Source organism: Sinohyriopsis cumingii, chromosome 5 (assembly GCF_028554795.1).
Source record: "Sinohyriopsis cumingii isolate HCF-2022 chromosome 5, ASM2855479v2, whole genome shotgun sequence".
Lineage (NCBI taxonomy): Eukaryota > Metazoa > Mollusca > Bivalvia > Unionida > Unionidae > Sinohyriopsis > Sinohyriopsis cumingii.
The window spans coordinates 3,603,708-3,624,295 of record NC_142965.1 but is presented as its reverse complement, the minus strand read 5'-3'; the positions used below and the strand labels follow the sequence as shown (position 1 = coordinate 3,624,295).

The 20,588-nt window shown below is 40.5% G+C and overlaps 1 protein-coding gene across 2 annotated transcripts in view; it reads left to right on the top strand.

Annotated features, from left to right (window-relative positions):
* The window catches only part of LOC149798543 (sodium-dependent multivitamin transporter-like), a 56,413-nt gene that overhangs the window by 22,167 nt on the left and 13,658 nt on the right, over positions 1-20,588 (top strand). For both annotated transcript variants that reach the window (XM_089957352.1, XM_089957350.1), the window contains exons 7-11: positions 14,339-14,412; positions 17,906-18,043; positions 18,422-18,557; positions 19,419-19,507; positions 20,194-20,306. In XM_089957352.1, the coding sequence (XP_089813478.1) occupies positions 14,339-14,412; positions 17,906-18,043; positions 18,422-18,557; positions 19,419-19,507; positions 20,194-20,306 (550 nt within the window). The remainder of the gene's footprint in view (positions 1-14,338; positions 14,413-17,905; positions 18,044-18,421; positions 18,558-19,418; positions 19,508-20,193; positions 20,307-20,588) is intronic.

Genomic DNA, 20,588 nt, shown 5'->3' with positions numbered 1-20,588 from the left:
AACTAGGTGAAGGAGGAGTGGTCGACGTAGCTGCGTCTGTGTGAAAGGGCATGATGGTCACTTCTTTTTATAGTCGATGACTTGCGAAGCGTCGATCCAAGAATCAAAACTGGGCGGATATCCTTTCCAACGTACTTTGACTTCTTTGACACGTCGTTTGCCCACTTTACGGGTTCTGCGTTCGAGAATGCTTTCGATGTCGTACACGTCGTCTTCTTTTTTGGTCACACGTTGTAACTCGGGCAAATAAAACGTTCCTTTGAGCACTTCTCCGTTCATGTCTTCCAATTTATAGACGGCAGGATGACGGCCATGCACTCGTCCAGTGACGCGAAACAATTCGGTCGTCCAGTTAGGTTAGTAACCATTGTCGAAAGTGCGTTTGGTTTTGCCAATGCGCACCCAATCTCCTACGGCCAACTCTCCACTTCTCTTGGGGACAGCCCTCGTCGGGGACGTACCGAACAGACGCTCAAACACCAACACTTCGTTGTCGGGAGTCACGTCTTGCGGGGCACGTCCGATGCTTCGATGATAAGATTGGTTGTACGCTTGCACCAGGTGCGGTAAGATGTCGATGTACTTCAGAGTGTGGTGATGCGTAAAATATTTCCACATGCGTTCTCTCAAAGTGCGTTGAAAACGTTCCACGATGCTGGCTTTGGTTTCGGGATTCTCGGTGGTAAATAAATGAATGTCACGTTTCTTTAATTCTTTTTGGAAAGCTTGGTTCAGAAATTCGGTGCCTTTGTCCGTTTGCCATCGAAGAGGGTGACGACCGCTTTGTTTCAACACCCGTTGCAGGGCTCGCACTAACTCGCTGCTCGATTTGGAAGTCAAGGGCACGACACAGGCAAATTTGGAAAAGACGTCGATGACACAAAACAAATATTTGTAGCCACGATTGTAGCTGGCCAAATGAGAGACATCGGCTAAATCGGCTTGCCATTGATGATCGATGCCTTCCACTCGGGTGCGACTTCTGGCAAACTTGCGTCGAATGGGTTTGTGTAAAGTGTAGGTAGCTTGTTCTTGTAACCATCGTTGCACTTGAGGTAAACGGAGACTTTTCAGTCGCGTTTTGGCAGCACGATACAATTTTTGAACTCCTGCGTAACCTGCAGGATGCGAGGGATCGTAGTAAATGCTGGCTAAGACTTTTTCCATTTTTTGTGTTGGTTGGTGTGTTAATAAGGCACCCACTCTTGGAAGATGCTACTCTTTTTCTCTTGGGGTACTTTCTTGGATTGCAATGCTTTGCGTGTGCGACCAGCAATAGGCGTTGAAGAGGAGGATATCTGAGTGGGGGATATCGGTTCTTGTTTCACTTCTGTCTTCACCTTCTTTTTCTCTTGTGATGAAGAAGGGGTGGCCATCATCTTTTTAATCCATCCAATTCTGGAGGTAGGTGGTGTTGTTAACTTTTTCTGGTGGAGTTTGAAACCCTTCTTCTTCTTCTTCTCCTTTTTCTGTCTTGGTCACTGGTAGTGGTGGTACTGGTACTGGTACTGGTGATGGTGCTGGACTTTTCATCAAGGTCTTAAAATCTTTCAGAGTGGGTAGAGCTGTTTCGTCTAAAGCTTTCTGGTGAAAGAGTTGCAGTCGTTGCAAGAGTTGACCGTACTTTTGCGATTTTTCTGTTTCGGACAAATCTTGGCGATCCATTAAGGACTGCAATTCGTGTTGTAACTGGGACATCTCGCTCAAATGGGCATTGGGAGGTAAATGCGGGGTGCGTTGTTCTTGCCATCGATGGCATTCCATCCATCGTTTGCAAGGCACTAAAGCTAGTTTTCGTCCTTCCATAGGGTTGTCAGGGGTCAATTCTGAGATCTTGGGACTTCCGAGGGCCTTTTTATCTTGCTCCCACCAGTCCTCCCAACATGGTTCCCAAGACTCCTTTCAGTATGGGGCCTAACAAGAGATGCAAAATGCCTCCACGTTGGACCAACATCTTCTTCTTTTGACGAATGGGAATTGTCTTTCGAACCATTTGGCGAAAAACGTGACGATGTTTGCTTAAGCATTGTTTCTGGTGTTTGGACAAAGGGATCGTGCCTTTCAAGACGTTCAAACAACATTCGCACAGGGTATCGATGACCTCTTTGGAGGCCGATTGAATGAGTTTTTTTCGTAGAGGTGAAGAAGCTTTGGACAGGACAGATAACATGTCCCCATGTTTGACTAAACGTGGTGGTAGTCCTTTTCTTTTCTTTCCTTGGGGTTTTCTGGAGGGTGACATCTTTGAGTCTTCAGGAGCACCAAAAAAAACACTGATACCCCCGACTTGGTCACAGGTCATTTTTATACTGGAACGCGTCTCCACTGATTGTCTTTACGGCGTATCAGTTTGAGGACAGGCATGACACGTCGTGGAGGGGTACACAACGGACTAAATCGAGCCAGTTCTTGCTTGGACAAATCCAGTAAACTTTGTAACATACCCGATCTTTCATGGACTTTGATTTTGGGAGAAGGTACTTTGTGAGCAGCAGCCACTGCCACTAAATTGGAGGGTCCTGCCACTGGGGAAGTTCTTTTTGGGGTCATCAACGGAGAAGTTCTTGGTGTGATCAACGTCTCCAAGTACTCTTCAGTTCTTGGTGTCATCAACGGAGAAGTGGATGAACGTGAGGCGGCCGGAGATGTGGTCACCGCCGTGGCAGGTCGTGGTTTGCGGGTGTAAGGTTGCGTCCTAGCCGAAGTGCCTCTCTTGCGACTAGTTTTCTTCTGTGGACTTTTCTTTTTCTGGGGGCTTCTTTTCTTTTCCCGGGGTGGTGTCTGGTAAGAGGAGGGTCCCGCCACTGGAGAAGTTCTTCTTGGGGACCTGGTCTTTTTCTTTTTCTTCTTTGGGCTTCGTTTGACTTTTTTCTTGGGGATAACTTTGGGGGCATTAGGATCCCATCTTAAGAGTGAGCGAATGATGACCCCTCCTAGAGTACCACTCCCTCCAGGTTTCAAAATGATTTGTTTTTTGGTTTGAGTGTCGATGCGGGGATCGGCCAGTTGGACCAAAGCGACTTTGTTTCGATCGAAAAAGCGTTTGGTTTGATGAGGAATCTGAATGATTCCTTGGAGTATTTGACGTGCCGTCGCCGTGAAACATCGTAAGACTTCTTTGAGACTAGCTTCTAAGACACGAGCTCGTATTTGTGGATTTTTTTCTCGACTGATGCCATACAAGGCACGAATCAATTTGACGGGAAGATGCGACTGAAGGGACGTCATGTTCGCACTGTGAGTAAGACAGACGAAAAAGAGTCTGAGGTTTTTATAGATTTTTTTAAGTGGAGTGAAATGAAGTCGAGGACGGAGACGTGTACAGGACAGGCCCTCCGTCTTGGCACCAGTGGTGAAACAAGTGGGTACGAAATCGCAAATCCTCGGGGGTCGTAGGTTTCAAATCGACGAGTAAATAGGCGTGTGGAGTTTGAGTGGCATCGTCGTACGCCTGAGTCAGCCAAGGTGTTCCTAACTGTTTGGCTAAGACTTGCACTTGCGATTTATCTCGAGGGCTTTTAAACAAGACCACGTAATGCGCATTGAGACTGATGGTGCGATGGGCTTTACTTTGTTGAAACAAATTTTGGGTGATGTAAACGACACTGGCATTACGGTGATGCCCTTTGCGCGTAAACCACAGTTTAATTTCTTCTTCGTCTTCTCCTAACATGTCGTCGAAAATGACCAAATGGGTTTGACGGGAGTCAGAGACGATGCCGTCGTCTTCTTTAGGAATGCCTTCCACAAACACGATGGAATCGCCTTGACTTTCTCGCAAGAGGCTGTACGCCGATTGCCACTCTTTGTAACACCACACGATCCGCTGAGGTGGTCGATCGATCAAATGATGTTTATGTTCGATCAAACGTTTGACAAATTCGGTTTTGCCTGAACCGCTAGGTCCAGCAATGAGCATGTTAAAGGGATGGCGAAGATACAAAGCCTCCCAAATGGCACGATCTAAGTGTTCGTCGATGACTTTGACAGTGGAGGAAGAGGGAGCAGAGACAGCAGAGGTAGCCACAGTGTGAGAAATGTCACTTGTGACACGAAAACAAACAAGACAAGAGTTTATATACTTTTTTTCAGAACACGTTTATTGAATGTTTCAAACATGAATACGAAAGACAAAAATACATAAAAGTCAAAGGCTTAAGTATAAGGATAAAAGGCACATGATAACCATCAACGTGGAATAAACACAAGTGTCTGTACAACATGTTTTGGGTAATGTTCTAACCAGTTCTATAGTAGGGGGTAAGGTCACACAAGTGTCCTCCCGAAAGGGTCTTTCAGGCCTGTCCACGACAGTCCCGTCCTGGGTGACGAGTTCTTCTGGCACCGTCACTAACACAGGTTGAGAAGTCGCAAGGCTCACAATCGCATTCCACTTCAGAAGCCCCACACTTGAATTGTGCCTGTCTAAACTTGTTTTGTGTCTCTCTGAAAGTATTCATCTTGTTCGCTCGGTCTTGGTAGTCACAATGAACTATCGATCTTGCCTAGGGTTCCTTTTTATATACAGACCAATACCGACGTGTCCATACGGTAAGGTGAAATGATTGGGAAGTCGCACTCGCTTCTGGTACACGATTTGATAGACTTTTTCGAAGGGTCGACTGACGATGTGGTGAGTGGGTAAACGTACAATTTTGTTCGGTTGATAGGTGGTCACTTTAAAGTTTGCATCCTCTCCCGATTGCAAGGCTTCTTTCAATACCCCAAAGTTCACCACACGACTGGTACGATAATTCAGAGTCAATCCTTTCACTTTACACGTCGTGTGCAATTCTCCTTGTGGGTCCCGGTATTCGTAGCCGTAGTTTTTGGGACCACCACTGACGAAACTTAGAATCTTCTCGTCGGGATGTTCGTCTGTCCAGGCTCCTAAACGGTCTCCTTCGATGTCAGGGTGCTGTTGACTCGGGTGATGGATGTAAATGCAACTGTCCGTGTCAAAGTACAGGACACGTTCCCCTAACAGTTCTAAAGCTTCGTACAATTTTAAGCGAGCATGAGCTGTCACGTAAGCCGCAATGATGACATTTCCAAAGGGGTCGTCTTGTACAAAGTCCAGATCTTTTTCGTAATTGACCAAGAACAAATCCTCGCGAACGACGTCCACGTGTTTCATGTATTTGATTTTGTCGTGAATCATCTGAAAGTAGCGGGAAGGTTCTGTCAAATATTCCGTCTTGGGTAAACACGGTCGTTGTGCCATTTTACCCCACAAGCAATTTAACATCACTTTGGCAAACGACCGCCTGCCTTCGTTTTTCTCGATGTGGTCTAAAGAGATGCCTTCTTGTTCATAGTATTTCTCTTTGAATGTCTTTTCGTCTTCGGAAGTGTGACACCAGGAAGGATAGCCGCTGGCTTCTTGCTTCAGTTTCAAAAAGGCATCCACGTAGTCGGCGAAAATGCCTTTCTGACTGGAGTCACCCTTGTGGTATTGTTGTGTCTTGGGAAAGTGGCAAATTTCGTACACTTCTAACAGTTGGTATCCAATGTCCAGAGCTTTGAACAATTCTACGCTGACCCAGGTTCCCGTCAAGGCCCGTTCTTCCTGGGTGTGCTGACAAGGTTGGTCTTGGTTGCACGTTTCGGCACAAGAACGACACAATGGAAACATCAGTTTGCCTTGACAATGGTGAGGTAAGACGGGATGGTATAGGTTCGTGGGAGGCAAAACTTTACACTTGATCAAGCCTTCGTATTGTCGAATGTTTTTCAGGTCGATGTGTTCCGTGAACAATTGTGCGTGCCATGCAGGAAAGGGACAATATTTGCACACGTAAGGATACAACGAACACACGTCCAAGTATTTGATTTCTTCTCCTTTCTCTTCGTAGGCTTGGTACAGCAAACAGGTGGCATTGGTCCTTCCTCCGTACAAACTATCCCTCGGGTTTAGGGGGTCCATCAGCTTGTAACTTTCCACGGCACGTTTAAACTCGGGATCGGTTTTCATACGGTGATCGTACTCGTGTTCCCACATTTCCACCACTTGGTATCCTTCCTGTTCTAACTTTAGGCGTCGCTGACAAGTGTCCTGGTACAAGTCTTCCATGGTTCGTTGTAAAAACTGATTTTTAGTGCTACGATCAGGGTAACAGACGGGACATCCATGAAATAAGCAACCGTTAAACTCGTACACGATCTTGGGGTTTTCTAAGTCCCAGCCATCGACCGAATACGTTCCGATGGTCTTTTCGCCTCCTCCGTTGCGGGCATGCTGAATCCATTTGTCTTCCTTGTCGCACAAGTAATGTAACCAACGTAGGGCTTTGACCGAGTATTGACGTTTGACATAGTGGGTCGTTTGAGGACTGATGACAGCCACGGTGTTTTCAGGCATGAATCGTTGTCGATACACTAAGGAACACGCTTTGGCAATGGTGCAAGCTTCTTTCAAAGGATCGACCCCTCCGTGTTCCATGAACAGTTCTCGAAATTTTCCACAGCAACGCCGTAAAATGTCCACGTCGGAACGACAATACTTTAGCATTTCTTCCTGAAAGTCGAAAGGGTCGGAGGCGTGAGTCTGGTACCAAGCGTAGAAAGCTTCTCGTTGTTCGGTACGCATGATGTCGGGGTCGTAATAGTAAGCCTCAGGCAAATGGGGTAGAACGGCGTGTTGATTGGCTTCTGTATTGAAAAAGTGTGGAAAGTACCCTTTAGCCATTTCTGTCATTCCAAACGTTTTAGGCATTCGACTCAAAGGCATGGCCAAATAGCACATCGAATCTTTAAACTGCACTTGCCCCACTTGCATGAAAATGATTTTGGCTCCGTTCAAAGTGACTTTAGGACGTTCGGTGCCTTGTTCCGTATAGTATCTGAGAAGAAACTGTCCATTGTATCCGGAGAAATTGTGAGCCATCACTGTGGCATGACGATGACAATCTCCGTAACGTTCGATGTCCTCTTGGCTCCACGTCTTGTCGATGGGATCTAAGACCCATTGGGCAAAATCGGCTAACGTGTTCGGTCCTCGAAAGATTTTTTCACGCCCTCCGGGAATCTTGCTGCAGTGAGGGCAATGACTGAAGATAGGTTCTTGAATGCACTTCTCGCACGCTCGATGAGCCACGCAGAAATTAGGAATGTGAATGACAGTCTCTTGCATGCATTCGAAATCGAAAAAGATGAAATTTCCTTTCTTCTTGTGACCGTCCTCTTTCTCTGGTGGGGGTTGGTATTTTTGCACGTAGCATTCGTGTTTCAAGTCCACGACGTGGTGACAAATGTGACATTTTTTCTTTCCTGAACATACGTGTGCCTTGACATTATTGGTACGTAGGCCTTGTCGACACGTAGGGCACAGTCTCAGCAGTTGACAAGCACATTTCTGCTGTGAACCTTGCGTCTTCAGATGTTGTTGGTAACAGGCAGGGCTGACAAACGTGCGCAGACAAGCAGGACAATGTATTCTTTCTTGTCCTTCGCTCAGACAGGGTGGAGAGGCCAAACATCCTGGGCATTTCCATCCGCAATGTTTGTGTTGCTCTCGATTGTTATAGCCATAGTCACATTTCTCACAGTAATAACTGTATCCCAGGAATCCAGTGATAGTGGTAATGGTATCGAAATGGTCATCGTGATAATAGACATGAATGTATTTTCCGTCCTTAAAGTCTTTCCCTCGAAACAACAGAGGCCCACGCACTTCTTGAGGGTGCACTTTCAAGGTGTAGCGTGGAGCTAGGACATCTTGCAATTTTTGCATTTCAGGAATGCCACAGGGTGTGTCTTTGGACAGGCCAGCTTGTTTCAACAGGAGTTCTGCTTCGTTTCGTTGTTTGGCTCGGTCCGATTGTTGAATAGTTTTCCAGGTTCTTTTCCATTCTGCCGTGTCGTTCTTGTTGGCATAGGTTCGTCCCACCACGATGGCACGGGCTAAGCACATCTGGTCTTGAGGGTTGTTAATTTGGACGAGACTCTTTTTGGTGCTGCGAAGGTCGTTCACCAATAACACCTTATTGCGTTGTCCGGTCCCTTGAGGAGGAGAGACGTGGGCCATTTTCAGTGTGGCTTTACCATCGGTGATGTCAAACTGGTCATTAGATTGTTGTACGTGTTGAATCTTGTCCATGACTTTGGAAGGGGTTAGTTCTGCGGGTCTGCTAAACTAGATCCAAACAGGGGATTTCAAGCTGTCGTGATCTATGGATAGTGTCAAGCGATCGTCTTCTTTGGGTTGACATTGTCGCTTGAGTGCGGTGAGCAAAGAATCCCACATCTCGGTGATAAACCCTTCTGCTTTCTCCAATGGTACGTCGGACTTGAAATCTTTAAACTTCACTGTGTAGGTGTAAGCCGTGGTTCTAAATTTTCTAGAGGAGCGCTTTTCCGTCTCTCGAATGGAATAGTACTTTTCAGGGTTAACTAAGGGTGGTGAACTTTGTTTAGAGGGTTCGAATTCTGGTTCACTCATGTCCTCTTCAAAATCACTGGCATGAATTTGTGCCAAGACTTCAGCTCTGGTACGAGGCGATAGATCACGTTTCTGCCTCTTACTTTCTTCTTCTTCTTTCTTCTCGAATGAATAGGATCGTTTCATCTTGAGTGCAAAGCGTCAAATGACTCAAGTTTAAACACCATAGACTAATTTATAGTCATGACAAACCAGCGTATATAAAAAGGTGTGTGTCTTGTCCTTTCACTATTCATTTCATTCTCAAACCGAGCACAACGATGGAAGAGACTACCCAGATGAAACGTTTCATCAGAGCTTTGCGAGGGGTCATTAGAAAATTCTCTTCAGACCAGCCGACGGACTACTCTCCCTCCTTTCGAGATAAAAGTCAAGATACTTGCTATATCTGTCAGAAGAAAGGGCATTGGTCTTCAGAGTGTCCAGACCGTCAAAAAAGAAAAAAGGGGCTAGAAAAGACAAAAGTCAAGATACCTGTTATTATTGTCAAGAAAAAGGACATTGGTCTCAAGATTGCCCAAAAAAGAAACAAGAGGAGTCGGAAGAAAAGAGGGATTCTTCAGAAGAAGAGAGAGATTCTTCAGAGGAAGAAAGCAGCCAGGTGAAGAAAAAGAAACAGGAGAAGAAAAGAAGAAGGGAAGAAAGTGAGGAGGAAGAGGAGGAAAAGACTGTGACGGTGAAGAAATTGAAAAAAAGAGAGAGTAAAAAAGAAAGAAACAGAAGAAGTGAATGCAATTTATAAAGTGTTCTGTTGTGAATTGTGAATTGGATTGTAACTATGGAGAAAAGAATACATTAATTATATAAGGTAAGTGTCTTTGAGTTTTGATTTTAAAATAAGAAGCTACACTCACGCACTCATACACAGACATGTACTATAAGGGTAAAATGTTTTTTTTTTTTTTTTGTTGTTGATTTTTGAGTTATTGGCAAATTGAAAGGCTATCTCTTTTCGAGAGAAGTGGGTGGCCCTGAAAAGGGCCTTTTTATTTTGGTGTAGGGGGTGAGTTTAAGCAATCAACTTTAACTGCCTTAAGCCTTTGCCACGGCCGAGGCCTACTTCTGATGATTGGGTTGAAATCACTAAGGGTGGTACGATAGGCTTAGTCACAGGGTTGGCATGTTTAACTCGGGAAGGTCGTATTCTCTTCGGTCGTGATAAAGAAGTCTGATACATTTGTTTCAGACTTCTTAACTCCGCTAAAATGTCCAACAGTACCGTAGCCGTTTGATTTTCACCCTCTTGTTTCTTTGCTGCTACTTCTTCTTGTTGTTGTTTTTTTCTTACCTCTTCTTGCTGCTGTTGCTGTTGCTGTAGGAGAAAAGCTTGTTCCGCTTCCTTTTGTCGTTGCATAAATTTCTCCAATTCTTCTTTCTGTCTCTGTCTAAAATTCTCCACTTGCGGTAATGAAGAATGAGACGAAGGTTCCGGAACAAATTCTTGCGAGGTAAGAAAATCCACAAAATCCCAATGTACCTCTTCTGAAAGTAAGTCCGGGATCCCTTGGGTGGTCTCCACTGCTGGTGCACCCCAATGGATCGTTTTCTGAGTTTCCGTCATGTTGAATCACTGTCGCATAGATTGACAGCACACAGGCGCTAGCGAATCTATATAGACCACATGACGTCACAGACTGCTCTGTTCGGATTGGATGCGGACTGACTGAATTTTGTAACGCGTGTTCGGATTGGTGAATGGACTCAATCCGTTTCAATCCTTCCTCTACCTATAAATAAGCGCAGTTCACTGCATTGATTCACCTGTTCTCGTCGCCTCACGATGTGGACCACAGTTGAATCATCCACCCTTGTGTCTTCCATGATGTTTAGGACGGACATGCTCATGTATGTCCGGTCCAAGTGGACTGTTGTTGATAGGACAGATACTAGTCTATGGATGAGAAGAGTTTACATAGAAAGACAAGGATGCCTCAAGAGGGTACTTGTGTATGGACCTGCAGTTAGAAGGAGTTTAAGAAGAAGAAGAAGATGTGACAGATGCCGTCTATGTTAATATTAATATTAACATAAACCCAAAGGCCCTTTTCAGGGCCACCCACATTTCTCGAAAAGAGATAGCCTTTCGATTGCCTACCCCTTTATAAAAATTTTTAAAAAAAAAAAAAATCCCATGTTCAATTCCCCTTGTCCCTAAAGTAGTTTTTTTTCCAACATGTTCAATTCCCCTTTGTCCCTAGACAAACCCACACTTTATTCCCATGTTCAATTCCCCTTGTCCCTAGACAGACCCAAACTCTATTCCCCATGTTCAATTGCCTTTGTCCCTAGAATCGATATTTTTTTTTCCATTGTTCGAATGCCTTTGACGCTAATCTCAATATTTCCTTTTTTTTCCTTTCTCCAATGTTAAAGTCCATTGACGCTAATCTTACCCAGGGTTTTTGCCCATGTTAAATTTCCATTGACGCTAATCTCGCCCAGGGTGGTTAATGTTAAATTTCCATTGACGCTAATCTCGCCCAGGGGGTGTTTGTAATGCTAATTCCCATTGACGCTAATCTCACCCCTTTCACTACTGTTCTGTAACTTAAAGTGCTTATGGTGTAAAAGGATTGAAGTCCAGTGGGTATGGATCAAGTGTAACCCAAAGGGTATGGATTAAGTGTAACCCAAAGATATGGATTAAGTGTAATACAAAGGGTAAGGATTAAGTGTAACCCAAAAGATATCGATTAATTGAAAACACCGAACACTACACTGTGTATTTGAATGAGATGCTCATGATAATAAAGTATTAGGGATTCTATAAACACCCACAGAAAATACTAAAGCGATTTCGAACCGAATACAACAGAGCACATCTAGTTTCATCACTGGCCTGGGCACTTTCGACTCTAATTGAGTCTTTTTTCAAAGGCAATACAAAACTCTAGACAAGACAAACAAAAAGCACAGCGTTGAAAATTACAAAAGTTTACATGTTAATGTTTGATGCGTCTACTAGATGGCTTCAGGTTGATTATTCTGTATATCTATTCTTATCGACTTACAAATGGATGCGGCATGGCACATCGCCATTTGCTTTTGTATAAATTTATGTAATCGTACATTATATCCCAGATATTTCTTTGTTTTAATAGCAATTATAAGCGGTGAGTGACTAATGAGAAAAATGAAAAATAAATATTAAAATATAACTGCGCTGGCTGTAAAAAATGATTTTATTTGCGAGTGGCTGTCTTTTCCTAGTCTGCTTGATTAAGGCCGCTTGGTGTTAGTGTTCTAAGGCTGCTAATCCAGTATGATTCCTTTTCTTTCCTGATTTCCGAACTCCATGTTGACATTATACCTACCTTGATGAACAAAAGATGAAAATGTTAGAAAATTCTACAAGTGCAGCTGACGATTATTCCTTGACACACAAAGTCTCATTTGTCAGTAAGTCTTCCTTTCAGCAGTTTTTGAAAGAAAAAACCTACCTCATTCTCACACGAACACTCCAAATTTCATGCTGGCACACCATTTAGGGGTCAAGTTTCTGATAAGACTAATCAGAAATCCTTATCTCTTCGTAAGTGCACCTATTGCAAAAAGGGCTCGTTATTTTGATTGCTTTCAAAAGAAAAATAAGCAAAAGAATCAAGACAAAGTCTTTCCAGATGCTTTTATTTCTAAGAGTTCAAAGTCATAGTAATGCGCAGAAGGCTATACAACGTGTTGAGTCAAATAAATCCCAGTCTGATTTCATTATGCAGAATTATAAACTATTCATTCTATATCACTTATGGATTATCCTGTGAAGTCTATACCTATTTAAAGTTCAAGGGATACAGGAGCTTCTCAGAGACTTATATTATCAGGGATTTTCTGAGAAGACTTCTAATGAAAGTGTTCTTATTGAAGGAATATATTGTTTGTTATGATTCCTCTCCGTTGTATAAATTTGTCATCTAACTTAGTCTCAGGACCCACGACATTCGGAACAGTGACGCATTTACCCATCGAGGGAAATAGTTTATTACTAGGCAAAGACCTATCTCGAGATAAGGTTTTGGTTAATCCACTTGTAACTGATATGCATTGTTTGGATCAGAAAGTCTATCATATTGAAAATGAAATCCCTCATTTATATCCAGTTGTGCAGTTACTATAGCTATGACTAAAATAGTTCTTCAGAATGATGTTGATCAGGACATTATTCCTTTACCTGACACATTTGTGAGTACGGTTTTGATGATGTCAATTTTACTCCTAATATGGATTTATCAAGAGGTACTGATAATATTGATCCTCTTTTTACTACTCATTCTCTTTATGCTAATCAGGGTGATAAATCGATAATCATTGTCGGACAGGAACACGATCGTGAGATCTCCTGTTTGCCTCTGAGGACTATTAGCAAAACTGAGGCTACACAAGTACCTATGTGTTATTTTGCTAAAACTGGGGTCTGTATCAGATAAGGGAGACCACCTGAGGTACCTGCTGGTAACGAGGGGTGAGTGAGCTATTAAAATGTTTTCCTAAGTTTTATAGACAGATAATTCTTAGTCTAACCAATACAACGTCTTAGACTGGTAATTCGCGGGTCAATAAGAGTTGTCACAAGAGCTTGAATTATAGGATTCCGGCAAAGGAAATTTCAGCACTCGTAACTCGAGAAGGACTTTATTAATATAAAACGATATCATCTGGGATTAAAGGTTTGTACTGTTCAAGTTTAATGAACATGATAACATCTAGTGTAGATAATTGCGACGCTTACATCGATGATTTCATCATTTGCAAGGACACCTGGAAAGATCACTTGGAAACCATCCGGAAATTCTTTGGTGCACTTAGTGATGCAAATGTAACTATTATTTTATATAAAAGTGAGTTTTGCCATGGATGTGTCACATTTTTAGGACATGTTATTGGACACGGTCAAGTTAAACCTACAGCAGTTAGGGAAATCTCTGAATTCTTTGTACCTATCAGTAAAACTAATGCAGATTTTTTGCATGGATATATGTTATTGGAAATAATGTCCAAATACGTCTATCATTGCTGAACTCCTGACCAGCTTGTTGAGTAAGAAAACCAAGTTCATTGTCTGAAAAATGTCAGGAGGTTTTTGATAAGTTAAAGGCCATATTTAGGAGTGCATCAGTTCTTTCAGCTTCAAACATAAGATATTCATTTAAAATTTATGTTGATGAAAGTAATGTTTGGGATTTACATATATATCTACATATCTATATCTATATCTATGTCTAGTATTGATTCAAGAAAACAAAGGAGAACATATCATAAATTGTGCTATTTTTCTGAAATATTAAAGAAGCACCGGAGAAACTATTCCACAATCGAGAGGTAATGTTTTACTTTGATATTGGCTATTCAACAGCTCCTTCTCCGATTACAGTATTCTGTGATCACAACCCTTTTACAAGATGAAAAAGAAAACTTAGAAATTATGAAGCTGGAGATTGATGTTGCAGAAATTCGTTAATGACATCAGTCAGGATAATATAATTACAGATGGACTTTCACGTGTATAGAAGCATTATATTGTTTAATATATATATATATATATATATATATATATATATATATATATATATATATATATATATATATATATATATATATATATATATATATATATACATATATATATGTATATATGTATGCATATATATATGTATGTATATATACATATATATATACATATATATATATATATATATATATATATATATATATATATATATATATATATATATATATATATATATATATATATATATATATACATTATATATATATATATATATATATATATATATATATATATATATATATATATATATATATATATATATATATATATATATATATATATATATATATATATACATACATATATCTCAAGCACTTCATTTGATATTTTAGGGGACGATGGTGATCGGTGGCGTGGGTAGAACATGGGAGATTGCATACCAGAAAGGCCGTCTTAACATGTTCAAGTGGGTACATGTACATGTTTTATTTAGGAGGAAATGTAGCGACTTAGTGATGTCTCTGTAATTGAACAAGTATCAATCACCTCACAATTCTAACTTTCGCACTCCTCAAATCACAAAGGCATACCAACTCTTTGTTAAGAAAACTATTTATTGTTATAATATTATAAAACAATACTGCAACATTAAAAGATGAATTTGGAATACTAGAATTTGAATAGGAATGCTGCACAATTTTGTTTTTACAAAAGAAAATGAGTTTGTGTTTTTTTTCGTTTCAGTATCACCAAATGATACTAAATTTGTAATATTTTTTTTTTTAAAATCTTTTTCTACTACTGCTTTTTCCAAGATTATAGTATCGGTACATTTTATATAATAGAAATTCTTTTTCTAACGTATGGAATTTATTTTCAAAAATGTAGCAGTTATTTTACTGATATGAGCCAACAAATATCTAATACCTTGCCCAACGAATTGCTGTACATAAGTGTATGAAAAGTACGAGGAAAGATGTTCACTAAGGAATTGCAGAGTCGGTGTAATTTAGGGGTAGAACATTATTTGTGTACTCAAAACATTGCTGTTGATAGTGCAATAATATTTTGTAACGGAAAGGTATAATACTCGATATTATGGTGTTGGTGGACGAGACGAATTTACGTACAAGCAATATGAGGTAATTCTGCAATTGTTCTATGCAGTTAGTATCATTTCCTCCCGTACGACACCACCATCCAAGTAAATATTAATTGCTCCCCTGGTATACTGGTTGTGATATTGCTAGAATAAAGCCAAACGTTTGTCTTGTACTCCTCGAAATTGAACCTAATATATATATATATATATATATATTAAATTGACACCAAACAGTGCGAAACTAGTATCTAAATGTCCTGAGCGCTTTCGACTCTCTAATGAGTCTTTTTCAAAGGCGAATACAAAACAGACACAAGACAAACAAATAAACAGAAACACGGTTATGTTTGCAAAACTTTACGTGGTTGTTCCTACAGGATTAAACCTTTAAATTTATTATGTTTCAACTAGTTTATTTCAACGTGTTGCGGATACTGGAAAATATTTTTATTGACCAAAAATCGATGAGCCATAACGAAATCTGTTATTGTATGTAAATTTAAGTAAGCGCAAATTATATCCCGGAGATTTCATTGTTATAGTAGTCATATGCTATTAAGCAAATTTATAAAGAATTATTTAAAAGAAGGTCGGCTGCAAAAGATAACTTTATTTGTGCACGGCTGTCTTTGTCTAGTCTTCTTGGTTTAAACCGGTTGGTTTCAATCTACTACGGCGGCGTATCCAGTAAGATTCCTTTTCATTCCTGGTTTGGGAACTCCAGTTTGTGTTGTGAGCAATTGCAGTAAGTGTTATACCACTGAAAGTGTGGTATGGGGAGGAGAAGTGTTCTGCGACCGGGCTTCTGTACAGCTTCTTTGTCATCCAATCAGATCTATGAAAGTTGATCCTTTTGTGTAGCTTTTCAATTTCTCCGACATAATGAAGACTACAGTTCTTACATGTGATGAGACAATTTACATTCTTTGTTTTGCACGTTTGTTTTGACCATGTATGTTTAGCTTTTCTCTAGTCACAGTGCTAAAAAATGTCCTGGTCTCTATCATATGTTGACAGGTTTTGCATCTTTTATCGACACAGGGGCCAGATTGAATAGGGTGGTCTTGATTAGTGATTGGCGTTAGCTTCGCCCTGACTAGGATGTCCTTGTGGTCTTTTGGTCTCCAGTAGGCTACTACAGGTTTGTTAGGGAGGATTAACTTTAATGCGTCCGACGATTCCACGATGGGCCAGTGTTTCCCGATGATTTTACCTACTTTGGGTTTGTCTGGATGGTAGGTCAGGATATATGGTATCTTATCAGCCTTTCCCTTCTTTCCATATTTTAGACAGTCGTCGCGGTTTGTTTGTTTAGCCCTTTAGGTTGCCTCCGTAATTAGGTCTTTGTCGTAGCCTCGGTAAATTAACTGTTTTGATAGCTCTTCAGCCCTTTTTAGGAATGTTTCATCGTCGGATCAAATTCTGGCTATCCCCAGTGCCTGGCTATATGGGATGTTCCTAAAGCAGTGTTTTGGATGACAGTTGCTTGGGAGGAGATACTCGTGTTTGTCGGTTGGTTTCGAATAGATGTTTGTATGGAGTTTGTTTTCTACCAGTCTGGTTGTTGTGTCCAGGAAAACGTGGGTTGAGTTGGAGACTTCTGCAGTGAATTTTATTGAGGGATAGAAGTTGTTTGCCCTTTGATATGAAACCATCCAGACTTTCTCTTCCATGCTGTCACTTCATTTCTATATCATCGATGAAGCGTTTTCGTGTTCCTGTACTTTTGATTAGTCTGCACGAAACATTATGGCAAAGAAGTGCTGCCGTACATAAATGGTAGCTTTGATCCGGTTTGGGGTGTTATACGGCAGAGTATCACATGTAGGTCATTTTGTGACGAGGCAATCTGAGTAAAATGACTTGACCAAAAATACACAGCGAAAGCTGCTTTTATGTTAAGATTCTAAAGCGCGCCATTTTCGTCACGAGTTAGGCCCTCTAACCATAGAGTCATTGTGGTTCATGCTTCCTTTAAGTTTGGATAAACCAAACATTGTACACAGTAACTGCTCCGGTGGTCTAAGTGGTTGGAGAGTCAGTCTCGGACGCAGAAGGTTGCTGGTTTTAACTGAGTCATACCAAAGACTAACAAAATGGTACACGCAGCTGCCTTGCTTGGCGGGCAGCATTAATTGGTTAGTGTTAAGGCTGGTCGGTCTGGTGTCACGAAAATGTGACTTGGTGGGACATGATGCCACATGACTCAAGCATAATTCCTCTATGCTATGCACCATTATAAACTGCATCACTGCATACGTCGTAGCGATATCACTCATAGTGTGCATGTATGTGTGTGATTTGGATTTTTAACATAGCTTTAACAATTTTTCAGTCTTATCGCTACGATGTCTGCAGTGTCGCAGTTTATACGATGTTTTAGCACTGGATCATCATGCCGCAGACATGTAGCATGATGTCCCGCCCAGTCATATTATCCTGATACCAGGCTGGCCAGTCCTAACACTAACCTCTTAATGCTCGGCGCCTAGTGAGGCAACTGTTAGTGCCATTTTTATATGTCTTTGGTACGATTAGGTCTGGGTTTGAACCCGCGACCTCCCGCATCCGAGGCGGACTCTCTAACCACTAAGCCGCCGGAGCGGTTGACTTAGATTGTCAAAACTACGTTAAAAATCAAACACACAAACACACACGACTGCGCACCTAACTCATAATCACCCACCCCATCCTTCCCACGAAAAAAAAAACAAAACAAAAAGCAGACAAACAAATCAGTTCGTTTGTTTTTGTTTTCTTCGCACAAGGCTTCGTATATACATTAGGCTATTGGGTATGGATTTACATACGAAAAATATCAACGGTTAGACTTTTTTCGGTCAAATTATATTTTCAGTTTTGACATGGACCCTACAGTACGTCATACATTTTGGAACTTGCTGGTGGGCAATTTCATTCGAGGATTTGGCTTGATTTTCAACGAATCATCTGTTCAAAGAATAGGTTCCATAGCAGATCAAAGGGATGCAAAAAAGTGGGTATATGTGGGAATTTTTCTGTCTTTTCTTCTGTCCCTCATAAAGATTCTTGTCTAGCGATATACTGAAGAAAACGAACCATCGGATATTAATGATTACATTTATTTGATTTCTGCTCATTTGAATGAATCTGTTTTTTAATGGTCTTGTGAATCTTTTGCATCACGTGATCATAAGTCAATGCACTTCATTCATTATTACAACGTACTGATTGCCGACAAAGAACAAAAACAACAGACTAGTAAGGGGCAAAAGTAATCTCTTGGCAGTGACATTTTTTATAAATGTTATGTACGAAAGACAGAACAGTAAACAAAAAGATACAAATACATTTACAGTTGCGATACAACAATGTATTATTTGTTTCTTTCCAGGGTTTTAATGTTTACCGCTCCGGCATTTTTCATATCTCTGACTCTGGCTGGAATTGAGGGTATAATTGCGTATGCCTATTACGACACCGTAGGATGTGATCCCTTGGCTTCTAAGCAAATACATAACCCTAATCAGGTATTTTCATACTTACATGGCTGTGATTGTACTAAACAAATATTTGTTTAAAAAAATGTCATTGGATGCTATAGTTATTTTAATATAAAAGTTGATATGGCGAAATGAGCCTTTCCAAATAAATTCAGAATCTTTATAGAAGAAATAGTTTTAGTTCAGAATCTTGTGTTTTCTATATATGTACTAATCTAAAGTTATAACCAGTCACATACGGGCACATGGCCCCATTTACATACGGCAAATGGCCCTAGTCACATACAGCAAATGGCCCCGGTCACATACGGCAAATAGTCCCAGTCACATACGGCAAATGGCCCTAGTCATATACGGCAAATGGCCCTAGTCACCTACGGCAAATGGCCCCGGTCACATACGACAAATGGCCCCAGTCACATACGGCAAATGGCCCCGGTCACATAAGACAAATAGCCACAGTCACATACGGCAAATGGCTCCAGCAGTATGTTTCATCCACATCATAATCACAAGATTAAATATTCTTAGGTCGAAAATAAATTGAGTTAGGATTTCATATGCCATGTTAAATAGAATGTTTTGTACTGTTCAGGGCATATACTCTCTCTCTCTCTCTCTCTCTCTCTCTTTGGGGCACAAACTCCGAATGATGCTTGCAAATAAAATAGTTTTACAGTTGAACTTCACCTCTTCCTTTACGCCAGAACTATATAATATGATCCCTTTGGTCCCAGTTATCTTCAATGTATTCTGTCTTTTTAATATTTCTTTCAAGTTTAACATCAGGATCAATGACAGTTTTGTTTTATGTTTCTGAAGAATTTTCCTGTTTTCTTTCTGATGATACCCTACAAGGTAATTGACATATTTTCTGTATTCTTTCAGATTATACCTTATATGGTAATGGATATCTTTAAAGGCATGCATGGAATGCCGGGATTGTGGTTGGCTTCTCTGTTTAGTGCATCTCTCAGGTGAATAAAATATCACTAACAGTATTTTGTCATAGATTCCATTTTGTTTGCTTGCATCTATTATATATATATATATATATATATATATATATATATATATATATATATATATATATATATATATATATATATATATATATATATATATATATATATATATATATGTGTGTGTGTGTGTGTGTGTGTGTGTGTGTGTGTGTGTGTGTGTGTAAAAAGATATGTTCAATTGTTTTAACCAAATCTTTTATTTGAAAGTAGGTAATCATACAATTAACATATGGCCAGAGATAGCCACGCCTACTCATTAGCATAGCGCATTGTATAATACAATAGCATTTGATGCTGACACATATTTCTTGTAAACTACTATAAAAAGTGGATGTAACGACTAATGGAATATATGTTAAATACACAGTGGCAGGAGGTTATGTGACGAATATTTTGCCTCAATGATCGTCAAATGTACAGTGCCCCTGCATGATGTAAATAAATGTGTGTGTGTGTGTGTGTGTGTGTGTGTACGGTTTGACTTTTATATAACGATACGTTAATTTAAACGCCTGAGACAAAGTTGAACCAGTCATAAGTTATGTAAGGATACAAAATTTACAACTCTTTTTGTCCCGATGTCCACCGAGAGTTGCTATTGCAAAGTTGGAACCAATACGTTTTTATTTTTGTCGTAGCACACTGTCCTCTGGTCTCAGTAGCTTGTCGGCAGTATTTTGGCAGGATCTAGTCAAACCGCACGTGAAACCCATGTCGGAAAAACAGGCCACTATCATCGCCAAGTGTTCTGGTCTGTATGAATTCCGTACATTTGCAAATTAAATCTGTATAAATTTTTTTTTGTTATACATCATTGATATGACAATATGTTATAAACTCTTATGAGTACTAGGGAAGCATTAATAATCTCCATAAGATGGTCTTGGAGTCTCCCTCCTCTGAATGGATGAAACTAACCAATGCAACTCTTAAAACAAAAAAAAAATAATTCGGAACAGCAGAGTTGAAAAACAAATACGTTGCCACTTTGTTACTCAGATTCCAAAAGCTTCATATATAATGTCTCCGATTG